Source organism: Balearica regulorum, chromosome 21, assembly GCF_011004875.1.
Source record: "Balearica regulorum gibbericeps isolate bBalReg1 chromosome 21, bBalReg1.pri, whole genome shotgun sequence".
In the NCBI taxonomy this organism is placed as follows: domain Eukaryota; kingdom Metazoa; phylum Chordata; class Aves; order Gruiformes; family Gruidae; genus Balearica; species Balearica regulorum.
Window position 1 is genome coordinate 5,255,977 of NC_046204.1, and position 23,193 is coordinate 5,279,169.

At 38.7% G+C, this 23,193-nt stretch overlaps 1 protein-coding gene across 1 annotated transcript in view; it reads left to right on the plus strand.

The window, feature by feature from the left end:
* PEX14 (peroxisomal biogenesis factor 14) overlaps positions 1–23,193 on the plus strand; it is a 78,923-nt gene that overhangs the window by 33,891 nt on the left and 21,839 nt on the right. Inside the window, exon 3 of the mRNA XM_075773508.1 lies at positions 3,326–3,410. Coding sequence (XP_075629623.1) covers positions 3,326–3,410 — 85 coding nt within the window. The remainder of the gene's footprint in view (positions 1–3,325; positions 3,411–23,193) is intronic.

The following is a 23,193-nucleotide window of genomic DNA, read 5'->3' on the forward strand; positions in this document are numbered from 1 at the left end:
GAAGCAGAATATTTGTCCTGAATTTATGTAATTTGGCCAGACACAAATATAATCCATGAATAGTTACATTCATCTTCTAATTAGAAAATCAAACTGTAGAACAAGACCTGCTGCAGGATTGCACCCACCACCACCCAGTCGGAAATATGTCTCTGTGTATCATATCATTGCAGGAGAAGTGATGGTGGGATAGCAAGTTTCTGGGATTGACTTGATTTTAAAGGCCAAATACACTGTCTTTCATTAAGAGAAATACGTACCTGATCACTAGATAAAACTAGTTTGCTGGCCAGCGTGTGCTGGCAGTCTAAGAATCACAGTAGTGATACAATGCACATTATTCAGCGGTGTCTCAATACTATAAAAATTTGGAGAAGTGTTACAAATGATACCGAAATAGTATGGAACAATGTTACCAGCTGAGTCAGAGTGCTATTTGCTGCATGATTTTTTTTTTAGCTATACACAGGGCTGCAAAGTCTTCTCATCTTCCTCATCCTTTTTCTGTTGTTTAAATTATGGACTGCAGTTGCCCTTATTTGTGCAAAGAAAATGATCCATAGAAGGTAGGAAAGTTCTTGTGTGTGTTTGTTGAAAATATTGGCATTTTGACGTGGCCAAAATTGCTTCATAAGTTGCTCATGTATACAAGATGAATTATAAAAATGAAGACGTTTCAGCTCAGCCTATAGGAGGAATGTTCAGAGGTAAATGCAGACACAAATATGAGAAACGTGGGATTATTGGGAGGAGGAATACATATACAGGACCCTTTTTTATGAAGTTTGTTGTTGCTTGTAATATTTTGTTTTAAGATTAAAAATGATGTGAATAATGGAGGAAGTGATGCAGGGAAGAGATAAAATAGAAGTTTATTTTGGAGTGAAATTTACTACTGAAATGTTTACATTTTTACAAGGCAAAAATAAGTTTTAATAAAGAGTTAGAATCAATAAAATGTTCGCATGATTGTGATTGAAGTAGCACAATGAAAAATACTGCTTATTTCTTACAGGTTTTTCAATGCTTAAAACCTGATAATTAAATGTGAGAGCTTGCAGAATTTCAGGTCTGCAGGCTTTTTGTGTGTGTGTCTCTAGCTCACTAAATGTGGGAGGGAGTGTTGAGTTTCTGAAGAAACAAACAAGTAATTATTGTTAGAAGGAAAGTGATTTTGATATGTTCGCGTATCTGTTGGTCTGCTCATTTGGGCATCTTTCTTATTCAGCATATTATCTTAAGGTTATTAGTTGAGGCGCTTTATATTTCTGCATCTGGCATAGCAATATCAGCACAGTTTAAATCTGTGATTTGCCTGTCACCTGCGTTTCAGCTGGAGACAGATCAAGTGCACATAAATGAAACCGAAGTGTACTTTATGTGGGGTATTTTGCTATAGTGTTTTATGGTTCAAAATTACTGAATGTAAACTTAAGGAAAAAAATGAAGGAAAATAAGAAAAGGAAAAGAATTAAAAATACCCCATTCATTTTATCTTCCCAACTTTGAAGTATGCTGGGACTTTGTCAAATTCCTGTTAAAATAAATATGTCAATTTCATCTCTCTTCCAAATTCATTTATCATGCTTTTTTAAAAGGTGTTTTCTGCTTTACCTGATGTTTAAATTGGATTCGCTCGTTTATGCTGTTCTTTGCTGTATCCCCCATGTTTTTCTTAAATGAATTAGTAATGACAGCGTACTCCATCATACCCTCTCTACAGCCACTTTAAGGGAAGCCTGGTGATCTAAACCTTTTAACCTATTAAAGATGATTTTCCCCAATTGAATCAGACCCACCACAGGTGTAATAACTAATCATTTAAACTACACCTGCTATTATGTATTTTTAAGCCATTATGCGTGTTGGATAGATGATAATTCATGTTTATTGCATTGTCCAATGGATCCGTTTTGCCTACACTAGCCTGATTAATGTATTTAAAGAAATAAGAGATGCAATTTAAAAGAAAAAAAACATTGATGGAATGCACTGAGGAGTACATTGAAAGTGCCATTAAACCCATCAGAACTTTGCTCTCTGACCAGAAATGCATATTCGAAAGGTTTGATTGAAACACAAAGTGAAACTTAGTGATTTCAGTAGTGGTGCTATTTTTTTTTTTTTTTTTTTTCTGCTGTGAAAAGTTTTGAAAACCTTTTTGAAACTGAATTCCAGAAACTGTATTTTAAAATAAACTCTTCAAGACCTACCTAATATAGGTCTAGCATATACCGCCATTTTAGGAGAAGGTTTATGCCACTGTATGGGGAGGAAAAACCTCTTCCATGCATATGCATGGTTATTTTTAGCTCTCGAGGAAGGAAGTAATCTCTTCCACTAGTTCACAGGGGTGTGTCCATCTCCTAAGTGGTGTTAACTTCAGGCACATTATTCCGATACCACAAGCAGAATAGATGTCTTTGTGTAAAAGTGAAGTAAATCACTAGTGCAGCAACATGTAATAATGTATGTAATAGTATAGGAGAGTATGTGGAAAGTTGACCTATCACATGGAAAAAAAACCTGAATACCTTTCATTGGCACTAAATGGAAATGTAAAAAACTAGTGCTGTTGTCGTCAATTCCATTGAGTATTATTCCGTACTTTACCTTTTGTTTGGATAAGTGGGGTTTTTAAGTGCTGTGTCACCTTAAAGAAGGATGTAGAAGTCAGTCTTTCGACAAAAGTGATTTCTGCCGGTGTGAAATATTAATTTAACCACTCACCTACCCATTTATGTCATGAAAAGTGACTTTTTGGATATTTTTGTTATGTGATCCAAAACATGTAAAGTTGCTTCTTGTCCAGTCACCGCAAGCTGGGGTTTATTTATGATTTCAGTAAATTAGAAGTACGACAGAAAAGGCCTTAATCTCTTAGAATTTGCAGGGAGTGTTAAGTCAGAAAGGAAGCATTCTTACTAGTAAGCCTACTGTTACAGATCACATCCATTGTCTCAAGGTTGCCCTCAACTATAGAAGCCAACTTTGGTAAGAAGGTCACAATATAAATGACAGAAACTCCTAACAATCTTAATGGCATTTTTTGTACTGGTTGAGCTGCTCCAAGAGTAATTCAGCGAGAAACTTCTAGGTTGAAATACCATGACTGTGATATCTGATTAGAGTTGAGCCACACACTCTGATGCTTGTTGAACCATTTCTGAAAGTTGGATTGGTGTCAGTCCCAGACTGTCTTCCATGCATTGGATGTGATACCTTACTTCGTAGTATAGAATGCATAATGTAAAATGGGAATTTGACTATTTCTAACTTGGATCTTTTCTCTCTTCTATTTCTCCAATCCTCCTACCCTCATCAGATTGTGACAGCAGTGAAGTTTTTACAGAATCCACGAGTCCGCCAAAGTTCTGTTGCAACAAGAAGAGCATTTCTGAAGAAGAAAGGTATGGACTTTTTAAGTTTGTGATCTCAGTGATAATGAGGGAGCTTGAGTTAGCATAAAGCCAAAATGTATTGCTATGGAAAATTAGATGTTAAGGACAAAGCAAGTAGTCTGTCTCAGAAAAAGATTTGAAGTTTGTAAGAAATACCAGTCTCTTTTCTTCCAAACTGACGAGAGCAATATTGGCACCAGATGTGTAATTGTAGAATACAGAAGACACATTGGAAGATTTTGGGTTAACTATTATCGGATCTTTTCTGAAATGAGGACAGTTTAGAGTTGTGGACTAGTTGGTCAGTTCTAACTGTGGTGACATTGGCTTTAGAATGACCAGCTTCTAGGTGAAAAGGTCGAATGTTTCTGAAGAGAGCCAGAGAGAGGAATGAAGGGCGAAGGACTTGGTGAAAGTAAACAAGGTCAGATTAAGGTCTAGCTTGGGGTCACCCTGACTTTCAGGCTGAAATGGTAAACTACTGACTGAGATTAGCCCTTTTCTATAGCAGGGATAGAACAGATCCTGACAAATCCTATATCGTCTTAGACAGATGGAACATACTTTGGCCATTGCCTGCTGAGAATTTATTTTACTTTCTGACTCATAGTGGAACTATCTTTTGTTCTTTTTTTTTTTTCTTTCTAAAGTTTTTAGTCCACAATTTATAGTGCATTTCAGGTGAAATTCACTCCATATCGTGCTACCCTCCTGGGACCATATTGCTTAGATCTTTGCAGCAAGATGTAAATAATAAGGACAGTGTTACCTTGGAGTTAATTACATGCACTATGGAGCACTTTAAGCAGTTAGAATGATACTGAAAATACAAACTCCAAACTTCAGAGGGGAGTGACCCACTTATACATTGAAGTCGTAACTACTTCAGTGTACATCAAATTCTATAGCTAAAGATCTTGAGTTTTGACAAGTAGGGAAGCCTATGAAATATGTATTATTCTGTTTGGGGTTATGAACTGTTTATTGTGATGCCTGAGACCTGGTGTCATGAGATGGAGAGTTCAAGTATATGCACCACTTTGCTCATCTTGAATAACAAAGGACCTAGAAGGGAATGGCAGTCTTGTCTTTTAGCAATGATGTCATGACAGGTACTTCATGCGTACATCGTTTTGAGCGTGATCCTCTTGCTGCTTGTCCTAGTGCCAGTTAGAGAACATTCCAATCACATAGGTATGTTGCTTGTCCTGCCCTGCCATCAGGATGGCATTAAAATTTGGAGCCTGTTGGCTGCTGTGCTCCATGAGTTTTTCCTTGAAATATGTGGACCTACGGGGAGTAATTAATCATAAAAGCTTGGGGATTTCAACTCTATCATCGAAGCAATGAAGCAAGGGAAAGCTGAGCCTAAAAGCTGTGCTGATTACCCGGGGTAACCTGATACAAAATCTATTGTTGCCGAGAGATCCTTAGCCCCCAGTATATCGTGCAATATTATAACTGCCTGATCTTCTTCAGTGCTGACAATGACCAGTTATTCCTCATTTTCTCTCTCAACACAGCTGGGTTAGAATTTCATTTGCAGAAGGTATTTAGAGCAATTTAGAGACAAATGTCTCTGGTGTTTGCTCTGCACTTCCCCACCGCAGGCTTCGCTGAACAGTTTTTAGTATCAGGAGCTCCATCTAATCTGTTTAATTTTAATAAATCCCTGACTGGGAGAAGAGGAAGGGTGGGGAGACAGAGGCACAGAGAAACTGTGGCCCAACTAATACTTCTTATGAATTACTTGGCTAATAATTACCAAAGAGCAGAAATGGTTTGGTAGAACTGTTTGTTTGTTCCTGTTTGTTAATTAGCCCTTCTTCCCTTTGTGCTAATTGTTTGTTTGAAAACTTAACAGTAGGCGATAGGAAGGAGCAGGGTCCAGTAGTGCCTCAGTAGTGCCTGTACCCAGCAGTCACTGGAAATACGTCCATATGGAATCTGACCACTGAGCTCACAACTTGACCTCTGTTCAGTGCTCGAGAGCTCTGCTCATACTGTCTTGGTACCTATGTGCTCTAGGAGGTGGAGGCAGTTATTCTTGAAACATCAATGTCGTGGCTAGTTTATTCCTGAGTAAATGAGAGATTACACAGTTTGGTAGGCTGTTCCCCATATTCTCTGATATACAGTTGTTCTGGTTTTGGCTGGGATAGAGTTAATTTTCTTCCTAGTAGCTGGTATAGTGCTGTGGTTTGGATTCAGGATGGGAATAATGTTGGTAACACACTGATACTTTGGTTGTTGCTAGATAATGTTTACATCAAGTCAAGGACTTTTCAGCTTCTCATCCTGCCCCACCAGCAAGGAGGCTGAGAGTGCATGAGAAGCTGAGGGGGGACATGGCCAGGACAGCTGACCCAGACTGGCCAAAGGGATATTCCATACCATAAGATGTCATGCTCAGTATGTAACTGGGGGAAGCTGGCTGGGAGTGTGACTGCGGCTCAGGAACTAGCTGGGCATTGGTTAGTGGTTGGTGAGCAATTGTGCTGTGCATCACTTGTTTTGTATATTACTACTACTACTACTATTATTATTATTATTACTTTCTGTCCTTTTACACTGTCTTTATCTTACCCCATGAGTTTTACCTTTTTTTTCCCCAATTCTTTCCCCTATCCCACTGCAGGGGAAGCGAGCAAAAGGCTGTGTGGTTGTTTTAGCTGCCTGCCGGGTTAAACCACAACAACAGTCATTGTCACCCCAATGAAAATGTTCATCCCCATTTTACAGATAGTTAGGCTGTCTGGTAGGGGAGTCCTCACTGCCAGTCAAAAAGCATTTTCTGTAGAGAAACCATTTCAGTTACAGGAGTCTCTTTTAAAATTGTCTTTGTAGGAAGGTACCTACAAATGCAGAGGTAGCCTTGTATTTTTTCACAGTTACTCTGATCTAAGTTTGTTCAAGCAGAAATTGCAGTAGAAGATGGGTTTATGGACCTCAGAAGAATTTCAGTGGAGGGGAATCTTCATATCTATAGATGTACACCATGTATGAACTTGTTTTTTGTAGTTACTTTCGTGGAACTGTGCAGGAGAGGTCTATGACTCCCCACTAAATCTGGTTAAAAACTCCTGCCAGTGGAGGGGGTGGTGCTGGGTCACCTTGTGTCTGTGAATGTGGAGGGAAAAGACCAGGTGCCCTACCCCTGCAGAAGCCCTCCACTACTCCAGCTACAGCCTATGTAGGCTACAGGGATAGGATTGGAAAATTAGCTGTGGGTGAGCTTTCACGTCCTGCAATCCCAACTTTGCCTAAGAAATTTTCCTTCTGACACTTGCAGAGATGGTTCTGCCTTGAATTATAATTTTTTCTTCTTTTTTATAAGCATCTCCTTCCTAAAAAAGGCCAATCAAATTTTATTTCCTTTTAATATTATTTAACATTTAATATAGGAACTGAGTTTTGTTTAATACATTTCAGTGCAGTGAAAACTGAAAGTTTCTTAAGGATCATCAGCTGGACTGGGTTTGGTTTCTTGTGAAACAGTAATTGCAGAGGCTGCAAGTAGGCTTTTCTGGTTATTTGCAGGTCAGGGGTTTGCTGAACTGCTCTCTCCAGAACATGGGATGCTAGTGTTGATGACAGTTGGGAGAGCGAGGGTGTCCTGGATTTGTAAAAGGTCTTTCAAAACTTGGATGAGATTTCTCTGTTGTCTTAAGCACTTTTAAACTCCCAAATACAGAGGCATTAATGAGAAACATGAAGTTATTAGAATCATTTATCATTTTCTTTGAAGCTTACACTGGCATTTTGTGTAATTTATGACATTTCCTCCTTTTTATCATGAACTTCTTCAGATGAAGGGAAAAACAGCTGTTTCCCCTCAGAGTATCTGAAAGAAAAGAAAGGAAAAAAAAGATGCTGTTTGTTTTTTGTCCAACTCGCTGATTCTGCTGATGACATGCCACAGAATCAGCGGCGCCTTGGGAGTAATTAGACAGCATGTGGGGTTTAAACCCTTGTGGAAATGTGTCTGTCATCTAACTGTTGTGCCTCAGATGTCCTGTACCGCTCAGTTACCCATCCGGTAACTCATGTGGCTTGTTAATTTTGTGTACTCTGAATCTGTAACTTGGGGCAAGATAGAGAAAGGGGGTGGAAGTGCACTATACATGTGGAGCTCTGTTTTTCAGGGTGCTAGTCTTTTGGGGCAGGGAAGGGAAAAACTGCTAGGATGCAGATTTCTTCTGTAATCCTGGATGAACTTTTTTCTTAGTTGCTTGTTCTCTTCATCTGTAAAACAGTACAGTAATGCCTTCCCAGAGTGGGATTGTGGGAACAGACGAAAGCATATGAGGAGCTAAGAAATTATAGTGATGGGAGACCTGAAGTGCATTAGGGCAAGTAAATATATAATTGTTGAGTCATATTGGGAAAATGTCCACCCAGAAGGTTGGACAGTGTTCAGAAGATATGCTACCTGGATTGGTCTTTTGTATGTGTGTAACATAATGGGCTGCATGCTTCCAAAAGTAGTTGTACTCTTGCTTGGTGAGATGAGTTGGAGGTTGCTGGAAGCGTTGCCCATTTACATGTTGTATCTACTAATCTGTTTCATTGCTTTGGCTGGTAGGAAGTGAGTTACTACACAAGGTTTTCCTGTAGGTCTTGCACATTTTTTTGCAGTGCATCAGAGTTCTGGAAAATTTTGCTAGTGTCAAGATGCCAGGCCATGGTGATTTCTGAAGAGATGAATAAATTATTGAATTGTACATGCCCCTTTGCAATCAGAACTCAAAGATGCTTGATTCCCTGGAAACAAATGCTGTTGGCCCTAGAATCTCCAGTAGAAAACTGACTTAATTGTCTTCCTCTTTCTGTAGTCTGCCTTCTTGGAAGTTGAACCCCTGTCTTTCCTTCTTTGCAAAGAAACCCAAGGGGATCACCTTGAGGACCTGAGAGAAGGGGGCACAGCCCACTGCTGCATGGCTTTAAAGGAAGTAAATTCTTCAGCAGATTTCAATTTAACCCTCTTTTATTACTTTTCTTTTTTATAATTTAAGTCCATTTCATGAGGCAGTTTGCATGTCCTTGAATGGAATCTCGTTACCATGAAAGCTTTTTTAGCATTGATTTCATAACAGTCTTAATTTAATAGCGCCGTCATTACTGAGAAGCCCTGAGAGTGAGGCCCTAGCTTTCCAGGTCACTGACCTTTTAATTACAAACCTTGTTCTGATGGCCAGGTTATCGACTGGACAGCTCCCAACTCCTGCCCCCAGCATGAAGATGAAAATAACTGCCTTTCCTCCCCCATTTCCAGAAAAGGGAGGAAAAGAAAAGTAACCTCTTGTGTTTCCAAAATTAATTTTCTCCTTCAGCTTTACTTTGTAATTAATTCTTTAACATGTCTCAGCGAAGCTTGAACAGTTTTTACAAAGCTTTTCCTAGAGAAGAAAATACAATGCAAGCCAGTAGAGTCCAGTGACAACTCTACAAAAAAAATATAGTTAGTAACCTGTGCTGTCACAATACCTATTTGGGCCAAACTGCTATGGCCCTCCGAACCTTATGCTCTTCTAGATAGTGACCACGTTTGATACAAGAACATGTGATTAGACTGTAAGTGTAGACCATTTAGGGAATGCTAGGTGCCTTGTCCTTCTCTTTAGACTTGCTGACAGGATATGGATTTAAGAGATGGTGGAGGAGTGAAGACTTAACTTCACTGCACAACTGATTGTGTGAGTGAGCGCTTGTCCGGTTTTGTACTTGCAGATCAGGTAACTTGTTCTCTAGCTGTCTAATAAGTGTTTTGTGCCAATACCTGCACAGACCTCGTCACTTGCACTTGCAAAGCTACAGGTGAGACCTGGAATTCAGATACTGATAACAAAAATTTATTACAAGAATACACTTAGTGTATTAAGCATCTAGAACAAATTAACACACAATGAGAGAAAGTTCACTAGCATAGGTAGAACCAGGGAGGGTGTGCTTTCTGGTTATTAAAGAAGTTTGGAATAGGGGTTCATGTAGCATAAAGTAAGTCTAACAGCTTGTGTAGACTTACTGAAATGACTGTACAGGTTAAACGGAAGTTAGTGCATTCTACATTTTCATAATGCTTTTCATTTGAGGATCTTAGAGCACTTTGTACCCATTAACCATTGAAACTTTGTGGCTATTTGCATGGAGCATGTTTGATGGTGTGCATAGGGTTATCTAGATCTCACTGTGTTTTCCACTAAAGCATCCACCTCTGAGGTAGAGGAAAGCAGCTTTTTAACATCACAAGGTGGTTTTTAGGAGAGGAAATGAAGAATACTTTATCTAAGTGATCTTGCAGAGGGAGCTTTAGGGATAGAGAATGTAATTACTGAGTAAAAAATTTACCAAGATTCTTGAAAAGCACTATGGGATATTTAATTACTAAAGATGCTTAGGCCTCTGTTTATGACTTTGAAGGACTGCTAATATGCCTTATAATGTTTTGTTTAGGTTAGAGAAAAGTATGTCCCACACCTGTTTATGCAACCAGTTTTTTCTTTAGATGGCTCCCATCCAAGCTTTGGGTCAATACAGCCCTGCATAAATGGGGAAACCTGGTTGTCTCCCAAGGAACTTACTAGGGATCTGAAGAATGAAGAGTGAGAGAATGAATGCTTTCATTGCTAACAAACTCACAGCAGTTCCTATCTGAATCAGCAGTATCAGTACTCACATCCATTTTTGGCACTCTGTTATGTTTGCCCAGTGCTGATAATGTTCAACATACAGGGGAGATTTGCACTGCTGAAGTCTCATAATCCACAAGAAGAGATGCACTCATGATCCAGAAATTTCTTCCACAGTTCCGTGTTTTGTATAAGTTGCTTTCTTTTTTCTTCCTCAAAATGATTGAGAATCTCTATCCATCTGCTGTGAAGGAGATGTCTCCCTGTCCTGCCAGTCTTCAGTCTGCTTATCTGTCACTTGCTGTTCAGCACCAGCCTATTCATCATGCTGACTATTTTACCCCATCAATATTACCACTATTTGTGTTGTCTGAACTTGTCATCAACTTTACGGATTTTCTTGGTTTCTTTGGGAAGAAGAGAGACCTGCAGCAGTAGTGCTAACAAAATGTGATAAACTGATCAACCTTAAGACATCCTGGGGAATCAGATATGGCTATTCTTTGGAGTTGTTAGGGGTTTGGGAAGAAAATCTTTATAGTTGATAGAAAGCCTTCATATCATTCCTCAAGATTTGGAAGGAAGTTTGGAAGAAAGTCGTCTCTTTAGTCCCTGTCCACATGGAGAAATCACTTCATATCTCATCTTTGACTCTTGTCACAGTCACCAGTGATTCAAGAGAGGGCAGAAAACCACCTGACATTAGTTTAGGCATAACTAGCCATGTGATGCAGTGCACAAAGGAACTCAATCCTTTCTGTTTGCTACCTTTTAATGTTTATAAAAGCCGGATGATTAAGAAAAGTGTGTGTGTTTGATAAAAACCATAGTTACTTACAAGTGAGTTTGTTATTTTAGAAGAACATTGTGCTAAGTGTACATTTCGTTGTTTTATAACAATTGATTTTATAGCTCAAAGGCATGTAGAAACTAGGTTGAGCAATACATTCTATTCCACTAGAAATTCTGAGATTTGGAAATTTGTTTTTATGTTAGAGATTAACATTTTAAATCACAGACTTTTTTTAAAAAATGAAGTATTACAGACCTGTGAGATCACTCTGTATGGATTAGACTGAAGTCTTTAATATTGTAACTGATAATAAAAGATATTGATAGAATAATGTAATATGTACCATAATATTACAGTGAAAATATTTGGGAAAATAGTTTTTGAATTGTTATGAAATAATTACTGTTCTCCAGAACATTTTTGGGGTTTTTGAAGAAACACTTTCTGTATGAAAAAATTATGTCTTAGAAGTTTGTTAACAAGCTCTACTTAGAACTAAAGAATTCTTTCATAGAAGTGCTTTTCACTAGCAGGAAAATACATCATCGTTGTTACTGGATAGCTCCATCAAGCTTGTCATTTTGCACTGTTTTGTACTTACATGTTTGGCTTGAATACTCTAGACTGCTGACTCTGAACTCAGTATGTTGTTGAACATAAGGGCTGAAGTCCTACTTAGGCCTATTTAAAGGGAGTAGAAGAAAAAATAACGGAAAACTTAAGGCCTACTAATCTTCACAGTGTATTGGTTTAATCAAGATTATTTTTAAGAGCTTTGATACAAGCTCTACTATTTAATATTAAAAATACTAAAATCTCAGTGATTTTCTCTTTGGTTTGTTTGAAATGTTGAGAAGGTGCATCACAATCCCTTTGATTTTTAATGACATTGTGAAGAAGACATTGAGGGAAGGACTCAAATATTACATCCTCTAAATGCCTATATATGTGCTCTATAACAAGGATGCAAGTCACATTAGTGGTAATATCCTTCCTCTCTCACTTTAGGCTCAACCTACAGTGATCTTGAAACATTTAGATCTGTACTCCCCAGGACAAGAGAGGTGATTAATTTACAGTGTATTGGGTAAACAGCCTGCTACATCTCCTGTTTCTATTGGGCCACAGAAATTCTTCATGATTTCAGTGAAGAGTCCAGAATCACCTTTGCCATGTTTTTGTAACTTGAAAATTATTGATAAATTGGAACAGACCGGTTTGGTGCCCAGGAAGGTTGTGCATGCTACAAAATACTGGTTGTAAGCTTAATTTTAACAAATAATTGGAATGTCATGGGTTTAATGATGTCTCTCCACTCGGCTATCTGACAGTAACTATGTAATGTAAAAGAGCCGTTAAAAATGGCTTTGCAAAATTAACTCGTATTGCTCACTGAGTGTGTTTTGAGTCATATCTTGCCTTGTTTACTGTCAAAGTAATATTTCCATTCCTGGTAGTGTTGAAAAACCAATATGATTACAGCAGAGTGAGTTGAAGTCTGTTCTAGAAGACAAAGCTAAAATAGTCAGTTATATTCTGAGTCCTGAAATTGTTAGCCTTGGTGATGGGCAGAAAGACCTAGACCCTAAGTCTGACTTGTAAATTTAGTAATTTATTTATCATGTTTTCAAGTGGAAGTAAATGCAGAGTACCAAAAGTTAGTCGCTTCTGTAGTTACAATCTAAGAGCAGGCATTTGAGATCTGAGAGACGACTGCTTGCTTGGCTTTGGGCAAGTTATTTCTTCTCAGCTTGCCCATCTGTAAAATGGGGTTAATCACCACTTTTGTATTATTGACTTAGTAAGATTCATGTTAGCTATGTTTATAAACTGCTTTGATATGCGTGTTTCAAAGTTCTTGGTGCTGCAACATGTGATTTTTGAAGTTGCTTGCTGCAGTAAAAGCCACACTTGCAGAGAGGTTGAGAATTTACTTCTGTCAGCTGTGTATGGGAGAGGAGAGCTGCAAACTTTAGAATGTCAGAATGTCAAGGCTCAGGCAGATTGCGTGCAATCCTAATCCAGCCCTGCAGCTTTGACCTTTGAAGCAAGCTTCACCTTGAGACAGTTAAAGAAATCTGTGTATGTTTGTATAAAAATATTTTTATACAAATGTGCTCTTCATGGCCATCCAGCCCAGGGTTTCCCCACAATCTTCCTGGAGCAAGTAAAGGAATTCAGTTCCTGATCTGCTCTGTGAATGAACCTGGAATTCTAAGTTTAAAGAGACAACCTTCTCTCTTGGGGCTAAAACAGGGAGTGTAATTTGGATAACCTGTGTTGCTCTTCTGCCGAAATCCATCTCAGACCTAATGATACTTTCCTGCTAGGAAAGATGAAATAAGTTCCTGTACGAGATAATTTTCTAGGTTCTGTTAGACATCATTTCTACCCTATGTCTTGGGTGCCTGTAAACATGAAATCCTACTATTTGTTTTTCTGCTACACACTGTTCCCTCTTAATTTTAACCTGGAGCGCAATCATTCTTTCCTTAGCTAAAAGGGGAATTTAGGCTTTGGTTCATTCTTTCCTACTCTTTCTGAGGGAACCTACTCTGAGACTCCACTCCCTAGGAGGAGAGCAGAGAATTCATTCTCAATGAAATCTGAGGCTCTCTGAAGTAAAAGCTGTTGACTTTGTCATACCGTGCAAATGTGCAGTGCTTTTAGCAAGACAATAAAGGGTAAATGGGGTGATCTCTGCTCCTGTGGAGAGGTCGGGTGGTTACATTACACAATCTTCTAGAGCATCTTGCAGCAAATACATGGGTTATATTAAAAGTTGCAATCATATCATTTTTTAAAAGTAAATTGCTGACCTTATGCAGTGGAATCAGCTTTATTGAATTTCGCCAAAAATGCGTTTATAATCCCCCCGCCCCCGCATACACATGATATTCATGTCCTTGCTGCCCATGTGGAAATGTCCCTTTTTATGGTGATAAAATTAAATTTGTCTTTGTCTCTGCCTTGCCTCACCTTTTAAGATTCCATCCTAAGAGACACCAGTGGATATCCGCACCAGAGAATGAAGATGGGCAATATCTCTGCATGGCTGGCTGGCTGATTGTGAGCCAACTGCCACAGAACAAATAAATAAGCTTTTCACATTTAGAGGACAAATAAAGCTGAGGACAGGTGTAATATGGGTATTTTTCTAGGAGTGTTGTGGCGTTAGCATAGGTAAGAATTTATTTAGACTTGGAAGTACTCATGCTTTGCTTCTGGATTTTTTCTAATTGCCACACAATATGAAATATAAAATCCACAAATTGTTATTGTGCTACTCATGTAATACTGTGTTATGTGTCCTCCTTCAATAATAACTAACCATAAAACCCTCTAGTCTTTGGCCACCTTCCTGAATTCACTCAACAAAAAGAAGTGTTTTGCAGCATGCTCAAGAATTTAACAAACATATAACTCATATTTCTATACCACTTTGCATATTCAAAGTACTCTACAAGTATTAACTGACTAAGCTTGTGACACCTTTTGTGGAATGGCAAGATTGTAAGATTAATTTAATGTACTTCTGATTACATTTTCTCTTCTTTGTTAGATACTTACATTCTTCAAACAGTTTGCAAACTCCAAATTTCAGTGGGAAACAGAGGAAATACTGTCCGCATTTTATATGGGGAAACTGAGTCAGATGTGTTAAGAAGAGTTAGATCTGAGATAATTCTGACTCCCAGTCATATATATAAATATAACCATACTGTGCTATAATGTCAGTGTGATGTACTGATGTTTATAGCATTTTCAGTAAAATTAGTCAAAGCATTTTTGAGTTTATCCTCTCCAGGCCCCAGCTGCTTTGGGGGGAATGGGGGAGGTTAAGCTAGTTTTATTCAATAAAATCAACGCAAACCACCCAAGTAAATGAAGGGGCAGATTGGCCTCTGCAGTGTTAGCATGTATCCCTTCTTACAGCATCTCCCCCAACCTGTCTTCCCTTTTATGTAGCATTTAAAAGGCTAGTTGCTCAGAGGTACAGAGAAGAATATCAGAATATCATTGCTCCTGCTCTTCAAGTAACCAGGAGAATGCAGCTGTTAAGCTCAGAAATATAAAATACATGTTTAAAAGATGACTCTGTGTTTAAAAAAGAGAGCGAGAGAGGATTCAAGGGAACCAAAAAATAGCAGCTTCCATTACTGTAATTAAATGGCAGCATTTAACCTATCAGGCCGTTGCGTGTATGTGAGAGACGAGCAGGGAGCTGCATTTGAAATGATCACTGTCTTCCTTGGGGGATAGAGTAGTTAAATAATTTGTTTGTGAGGTGTGAGTTCAGTGTCGGGTAAAGCAAGTGCTTGCGTGTGCGTGTGTATCTTAGAAGCTAGGGATGGCTGTGTGTTTACTGAGAATACCCTGGAGGTTGGTATTTACTAGCACGTGCACTGTCAATAAGAACACAAGCTGCTCTTGCCCATTTGTTAGGTTATCTGCAGAGTCAGGGCCTCACCTGGTCCCAGATATTGCATCATAAAAGGAGAGCTTTTTTCACGCTAGGCCACCTGAGACAGAGAGGAATAGCAGTAAAAGCAAACCGGAGAAGAAATGGGGGAAGAAAAGAATCTGAGTCCTATTGGTGAACTTCGTCTACTGCGGTGACTGTAAAGGGTGAGATGTTCTATCTAGTCGTTGGACTTGGCACTCAGGAGCATGGGGGCTTTGTCCCTGGGGGACAAAGGACAAAGCTGCTGCTCTGAGGTCTGTCCCTTAAACAGCGTATCAGTCATTTCCCCTGCAACAGTGTTCCACCTGTGCCTAGCATGATTCCTATGTGTCAAGACTGTAGTGTGGAGAGAGAAGCATCCATGAAGTGCATCCTTGGCCCTTCATCATTGACCCTGACTCTGTAAAAAACTCTTTGGGCACCCCTGTATAGTGGTGTTGATGAGCCTTTTGGCATCCCAGAAAGGAGATACATTCTTATGTAGAGGCCAGAAGGGAATATCTTCCCGTTTTTATTCACCCCCTTTTTATTTGTGAGGTGATTCCTTTGTTTAGGGGGTATTTCCTAGTCCTGGAATTCCAAGAGCTATCCTCATACAATATAAATTGATACTAGTAGCAAGTTTTTTAGGTGCCTCGTGTACTGATCTAACTTGTGTTACGTTGCAGGAACATGCCCATAAATGTTTCTTAATCTTCACTCCAGTTTCTGTGTGAATTGTGTGTAGCCACTCCCATTTTAACTCCTGGGCTGGAACTTTTGTGAGGCTCTAGAAGACAACAGACAGTGTTAAAAAAATAGGTGTTTCAGTATTTCCATTTTGAACGTCCAACCCCAGTGATTGGATTTTGAGGGCAACGCTTGGCTGAAAGGAGACCAGAGAAATGCCATGTATTTTAGCACCCAAAGCAAAGCAGGAATTTGAGTCCTTGTGTAGTTTGGTGAGAGTTAGAAATCTGGAAGTATTTCTAAAGATGATCTACAAGCCAAAAAAAAAAAAAAAAAAAAGGGATAAACTTGTTACTTGAATAAATTAGTTGTTGCAAATGCCACACCTAGCTCAAATGCATATAATGTATGTATAGATTCTCAAAACTGTCAGTCTTTGTACATGATAATTCTGTCAGTCACAAACATTTTACAAAGGATATTGTAAAATATTGTTCCTGCTTTACAGATGTAGAAACTGAGGCAGATGGAGGTTAAATGACCTATACAAGGTCAATAGCAAGGCTGGGAATAGAACCCAAATGTGTAGAGGCTTTTTATTATACTAATAAGGAAACTCTGGAGGTGTGTTTGGCATGGTAATCAGAACCCTAGAGGACTCGAAGCAGTTAGTATGTTCTGTGCATGTCCTGAGGTAGCAATGATGAAACTCCTTTTCTACCTTACCACTCCAGTTCTCCGTGTGTGGTCACCATAGCTTTTCCACCACTTAACCTCATTATTTTTAGTATTGTTAGCATTAGTCGTCCTTTGGGCGTTTAATCCAGACTCCTTTAATTTTCTCCAGAACTCTGAAGAGCTGTTGAAGGCATATGGGGAAAAAAAAAAAAAAGATAAAACAAAAGATGAAAAATGATAGTTTGAAACTTCTGCTATTTTGTTTACTTGTCCCCTAATGTTTTTTGTCTTTACTTTTCTTTTATCATGAAGGACCCTGCTTGAATGTGTAATCTTGGTTTCTTAAAAGTTTATTTGCTATTGTTTCTTTCTTCTCCACCCAAGATTAACATCCTGTGTGATGACATAGATGGTTGTTGTCTAAATGGACGCGATGTAACCAACAAAATTGTGAAGGGTGGGTGGAGAAATATTTATACGATTGTGTTACAAAGTAGGTTTGCCTTTTAAACAGAAAGTATTTCAACACTGTTATTGGCAGCATCAGCCTTTAATTTTACAGGTGGCTAGCTTTGTAGTAGCATTCAGCAAACAATATTTTAATGGCATGTAAAAAAATTTCTGTAAAACAAAAGAAAGAAGAACGAGGGTGATTTATAATCTGTAATGAATACTTGCTGACATGTCTTTTTTTAATAGTGTATTAGCGTCTCTGTTTTTCTGGGGGAAGTGCAAACCAGATTTACCTGAAACATTTGTACCATAATAATCAAATATGTAGTATTTAGATGCATTTTTCTTAATTGAGCTTATCTTAGTGTGATGATACCTGACTCCTAGGTGTCTAACATTGATTCCACTTTATAGAAACTGGGTTAGAGGAGCAAAGACACTCCATAAGGTTGTGAGAAAGTATCTGGCAGAAAAAAGACTCCTGTGTTCATGGCTCCTCACCCCGTGTTGGTTTCTTTTTCCAAACATACTTCCATGTATTTTTACATTTTCTTAGAAACATGCAGCTGTAGCTAATGTTCTCCATGCTCCTTATAGCAACTTCTGACATAGGGGGTGCACAGTGTTCACTGTTGTACTGCATATTCAATGTTCCATTCGGTGTGTTCTTCAAACACTAAAAGTTCATTTACTGTACACTTTGTATGATTTTTCATGTGAGAAGTCTGGACTAATGGGGTTGTTTTGTTCATTTCTAAAGTTTAAAGTTTTGAAAGTAAAAGAGGAAATAAATAACATTGAGGCAAGTTGCTCTTTATATTGCAGTTAATCTTAGTCTGCAGAGGCTACTCTCTGACAGGTCTTGTCCAATGTAGAAAATATCCACATGGCCTTGTTAGTGTGTTTGGGGCAATTAGTAATTCCAGAGTAATATAAAGAACTGGGAATGGTGCATCAGGACAGACTTTCTCATTCTTATACATAAAACTAAGTCATCCTTCAGATACTCTGGCAAAAAGAATTCCTTATAATGGCTTGAAATTGCTGTTCTTTTACACAGTTCCTCTCTTTTGAATGCAGAGTTGGGGAAAAAGAGAGCCTGGTTCTAGAACTGCAGGCCAGCTAGTCCAGTAATAATGCATCAGCAGTGACTTCTAATCTAGAGTTATTCCACATTAGGCCCAGTCTGCTAGGTCAATATGGACTATAATCAGGCCCATACCATTGAAAGGCCTGGTTATTCTTTACTGCCGTAACAAAGGAGATGTTGGAGTTACAGATGTCTGGTTGACTGCAGATCCTCCAGGCCAGCTCCTTCTACTTCCGTGCCGGAATTCTTCTGACATGCTGGTTCAAGTTGTTGGAAGCACAGTTTAAAATTGGAGTTCCAAAGGTAGATCAAAACCAAACCTCCTATACTGACAGTGTGTTACTTTACCCGAATTTAAGACAACCTCTGGCTTTCTCTTTAGAAGCTCCTAAAGATATTATCACAGATCAAAGAGCAACCAAAGGCCAATCATTTTGTTACTATTGCTCAACCAGCTGCTTAACAAAATACTTTTCTTTCACACAAAGTAAATGGAACTGAAGCACAAACATTTTCTGACACTGCTGTTTTTAAAATTTGTGGTAAGTTTTGGTAATGAAGTTTAGTTTCTAGGTTTTTGAAGTGCTGTGTACCAAACTGTTCTACTTTTGGAAATGAACTTGTAGAAATTAATATCCTTTGACCTTTATAGAATATTTTTAATTGTAGTTCCCAATTTACTAGAAAGGAAATTTCATAGACCTGCTGTGTACTATAAGTTACTTCATTTATGTGTGTGGTGTTTTCTTTCCAACCTGTCTTTCCTTCACATAGTGTTGAATGCTTTGGGTCTGACCACCTTCTACTCTGTTTCTGCGCAGTACCTGGCACGATACCTGCACGATGTATGCCTTTTGGGGTCTCTAAGGAGTATTATAATACAAGTAATGAGAAACAGGAACCATCACTGTGAGACTTGTTTCTCTGCAGGAATAACAGCAAGCATTTGCACATGGCAGGTTGGGTATGCTTGTATCTAATACTTGTTTTCTCTGAATGTATAGTCTTATTTCTAGGGAGGCTGTCAGTTGTGGTAACAAACTATGACAGCACTATGGTTACTAGAGTAGTGTCACTGCCTTTATCTGGATTTTCTGCCCTGTACGAGCTTCTTTTAAACAAATGTCAGAGCCTTAGTTTTATTCCTGATAAACTACCTTGGAATTGACATCCTGGCATAGAGTCTTCAAAGCCTTCAAACCCCATGGTAGATATGTATTTGAAATAATTTTAAATATGGAGAGGTTTTTGTTCTCTATGCAGTGTTCTCACATCATGTACTGGCTGAACTGGATGTCCTGTGTTCCTGTGTTCCAACATTGGCTTCCAGGTTAGTCACAGGCATTGTCTCTTCATCACTAGGGGTGCAATCGGGGACTTAGTCTACCGTGTTCCGCTCAAAGGAGGCTTTCTATCAGGTACTGTTCTTCTGCTTGTATGAAAGCAAAAGGAAAAGCTGAGGGCAAGAGACCTAAAAATAAAACACATATATGATAAAATAAAATTTCCCTCCATTTTTAGAAGGAGAAATTTTTATTTATGTTACAGAAAGATTTGTTTCTTCTGTCTTTGTTGATCATGGTATTCTTAGAATGACTCTGTAATAGACAGGTCTTTGGAAGAAGGTACCCAAGATTGAAATTTCGCTGTGTTTTTGCATGTAGAAATTTAACTGGGCTTTGTAGAAAAACTTGTGGTTCTGTAATGCACGTTATTGAGGACTTCTGGACATGTCTTGTTTGATTTAGAGTCATGTTGCTGTCTGCCTTTTTTGTAATTTGAACTTTTTGTGAAGCAAAAATTGTGCCTGTTGAATTATGCAGTCTGCTACCTGAAGATTTGTTGTAGATTAATTCAAAAAAAAGGCATCCAAATCCTGTTAAGGCTGTGATAGCACTGCATCTAATAGGACTTCTGCATTTCAGAATCCCAAGTCTGAGTCCCATTGTCCACTTGGTCCTGCACATCATTCCTCGTATTTTCCTCTTAGTGATTTGGCCTGTGAAATATATAACTTAGTATTGGGAGCTTTTACTTAAGGTATCTCTTCCATTTTTTTCCTCTGTGTGGAACAGAGATAACATGCTTCATATAAGCAAGGAGCTTACTGCACATTAGAAGAGAAAGACCTGACCTCTCTTACTACAAGTGAAACTGTATTTTCCCTGCCTTGAAACTACCAGTGAAATACATTTTGCACTGACTTAGAATGCTATGATTTATGCTGTGATATGCTTTGTGATATTATAATGTCCTTTTGCCTTTGTGTTTGATTTTTTCCCCTCTAATAAATTTTAGTGGGTATGTTGTCGGTGAACAGGGGTATTTACCCAAAACGCCCGTAGGAGAATGAGGCATTCTCCCTGCTGTCTGCTGCCTCATAGAAGGAATCCTATGCATTTTTCCCCCCTCCCATTAATCTTACTGCATTTTTTCTATACCTTTCCTCCTTGTTTTGAAATAGTATTAACAAGGGAGATATTTTTAAATAGAAAACAAGTGGAAGGAAACATTTCTCTTTGTCTCTCGTGCATACACATACTTGTTACACACAAACACGAATGAGTGACCAGAAGCAACTTTTTCATTTTTATATTTTGAACTTCTCATATATAGAAAACTGAGAAGAAAAGTTGCAGTACTTGTTCCTATTTTTCCCATTCCAAGACATGCTAAGCAAGTTGCTTGCCCTTTCTTATTCAGAGTGAAAATACTTTGATCCAGTTTTCCGAAGACAATACTCATTTCATAAGAATATTTAATCAGTAGAAAATAGGGAGGATTTAGTTTGTTTGTTTAGTATTTAACCAAGTGAATAAGGCAGATTAGGGGAAGGGGGGGGGACTGGACCCATAAAGAAGGTGATATATAATATTTTTTTTCGTTCTCCTTTTAAATAAATACCGATCAGCTTTATGTTCAGAGACAATAGGAGCCGTTGGCTTAAATTTGCAGTTTACTGTATTTATGGCTGTAATATCAAGGTGCTGCCGTCGTAATTTCATGCCCCAATGAGAAGAGCAAGGTCGAAGCAAATGCTTCCATCGGCATCTGCTAACACACTAACTCATAAACAAGGCCCGGCTGGATCAGGTGGCACGGAATAATACAGGCTAATGAAATACAGCACAGCTTTCCATTACTGTTAGTTTTTACAGTGTCGTCATTACGTGTAATTTATGTTTAAAAAATTCAATTTTATACAAGGCTCTGGGAAATAGGGGTCTGCAGGTCACCCGACGACTTTTAACGGCTCTGAGAGTCCTTATTGCACTCTACTGTTCCAACAAAATGTTAATAATAAATAAAAAAAAAAAATCCTCTTTTACTTTTTCTCTGGTTTGCATATCTTGCTCTGTCTTTTTAATTACAAGTGGCTAAGGAGAGTTTGGGGCTTTAGATGATGTCAGGAGTTGTCCCCTTTACTGATGCTCCCAGAGGGGGGTTACTATCTGCTTGCTTTGCTTTTGTCTGTCTATCAATCACCCGGGGTCCTGTAAATGGAGTAAACACAGCTGAGGAGAGGCAGATACTTAACAACCTCTCTCCCAAACCCTCACCCTCTGACATTGCCCTCCTCTCCTCCATTACACTTCATTTTATTATAAACTCCAAAAAGCTTGGCCATGAAGAGAAACTGCTGCCAGACTTATTTATTTATTTATATTTGTTATGCCAAAATGCTTCTTATTTTAACCTTTTCCTTCCTGGTTGGCCGACTGTAATTCTTAGCATTGTACTGTCAGTCAGGTTTTCCTTCCTTATTTTAGCGCTGTGCATTGGGGGTTAGAGCACCTTTATCAGTTCTGAATGCTGCTTACTCACCCTGATGGATTAAAGTACATGTTTCTTAAAGATTGCAATTGCATAATTAACAGTCTTGTAGATGAATAAAGCTGTAAGAATTCAAAGTCCTTTCAGTAACTTTTGAAAATACTTTTATTTCTGCATGTTTCGGCCTGACAGTTGAGACCAGTCAATTCCCCTTTAATGTTTGGGTTCCTTTACACAAAGTTTGAGCTGGAAGTGCAGCAGCAGGATGTTTGCATTCAAATAGTGTCTTCATGTAAATGAAGGGTAAAGAAATCAGTGATGTTTCTGAGACCTTAGGTTTTGTTAAAATGTTGGGTTGGGCTCAGCCTCCTGAATGTCGCACGAACCAAGATATGTGAAAGAAAATGGATCAGGAGACCTTGTAGACCCTTTTAGACCTTTTTGAAATGTGTTTGACTAAGCACAGAGTAGGATATAGGACTAACATTTGATAAAGGAATCACCCAGCACTGCATGTAACTGACTGAACAGGTGGAATCATTAGTCTGGATCATATCCCAGAAGGTTTTTATGATGATTCTTTTAAAATGTGGCCATGTTCTTTCTGAGCAGAGTTGACTCTGGCTTCCAGGAACAGGAGTGTAATGTCATTTCAGGGTGTCTACCAGTAGGTCTTCCTTTTAGTCATATGATACCATGCACTAACTTCTTGTAATCATATAGTTTGTTGTAGCTAAACAAGTTGTCCAGCTCTCTTTTGTTTTCTTCTTAATAGAAAGTGTGTGCATGTGTGAGGAAAACAGCAACAGATACCACCCCCCCACCCACCGCCCTGCACCCCTCCCCTGCCTTTTGTCCCTGCAAAAGGGAAGGTGTGATGATTGCTCCAGGGTGGTCTGTCAGAATGGTAATAAAGCTGGCTTTGGAAACCCACAAAAGGAATGTAATTCTTTCCACCACCCTCCCCTATTATGGCAGAATTCTTAATTTCTTCCTAAACAGAAGTTTTCTCCCTAAAACTAATTTTGCCTTCAGGTTGTGAAAATCTTGCATGAATTACTGGATTGAGCAATGCAAGGAGGAATATAATGAAGAAAAATATATGCTCGATGGATGGGATGGGAAAAAGGGCTGTCGCTGAAATGTCAAAGCCTGTGTCAGGGAAGAAAAAACTTAGTGGCTCATCTAGTTAAGCTCATGCAAGGGTTTTGCATTGTAATTATTGTTACCGTGTTTCATCC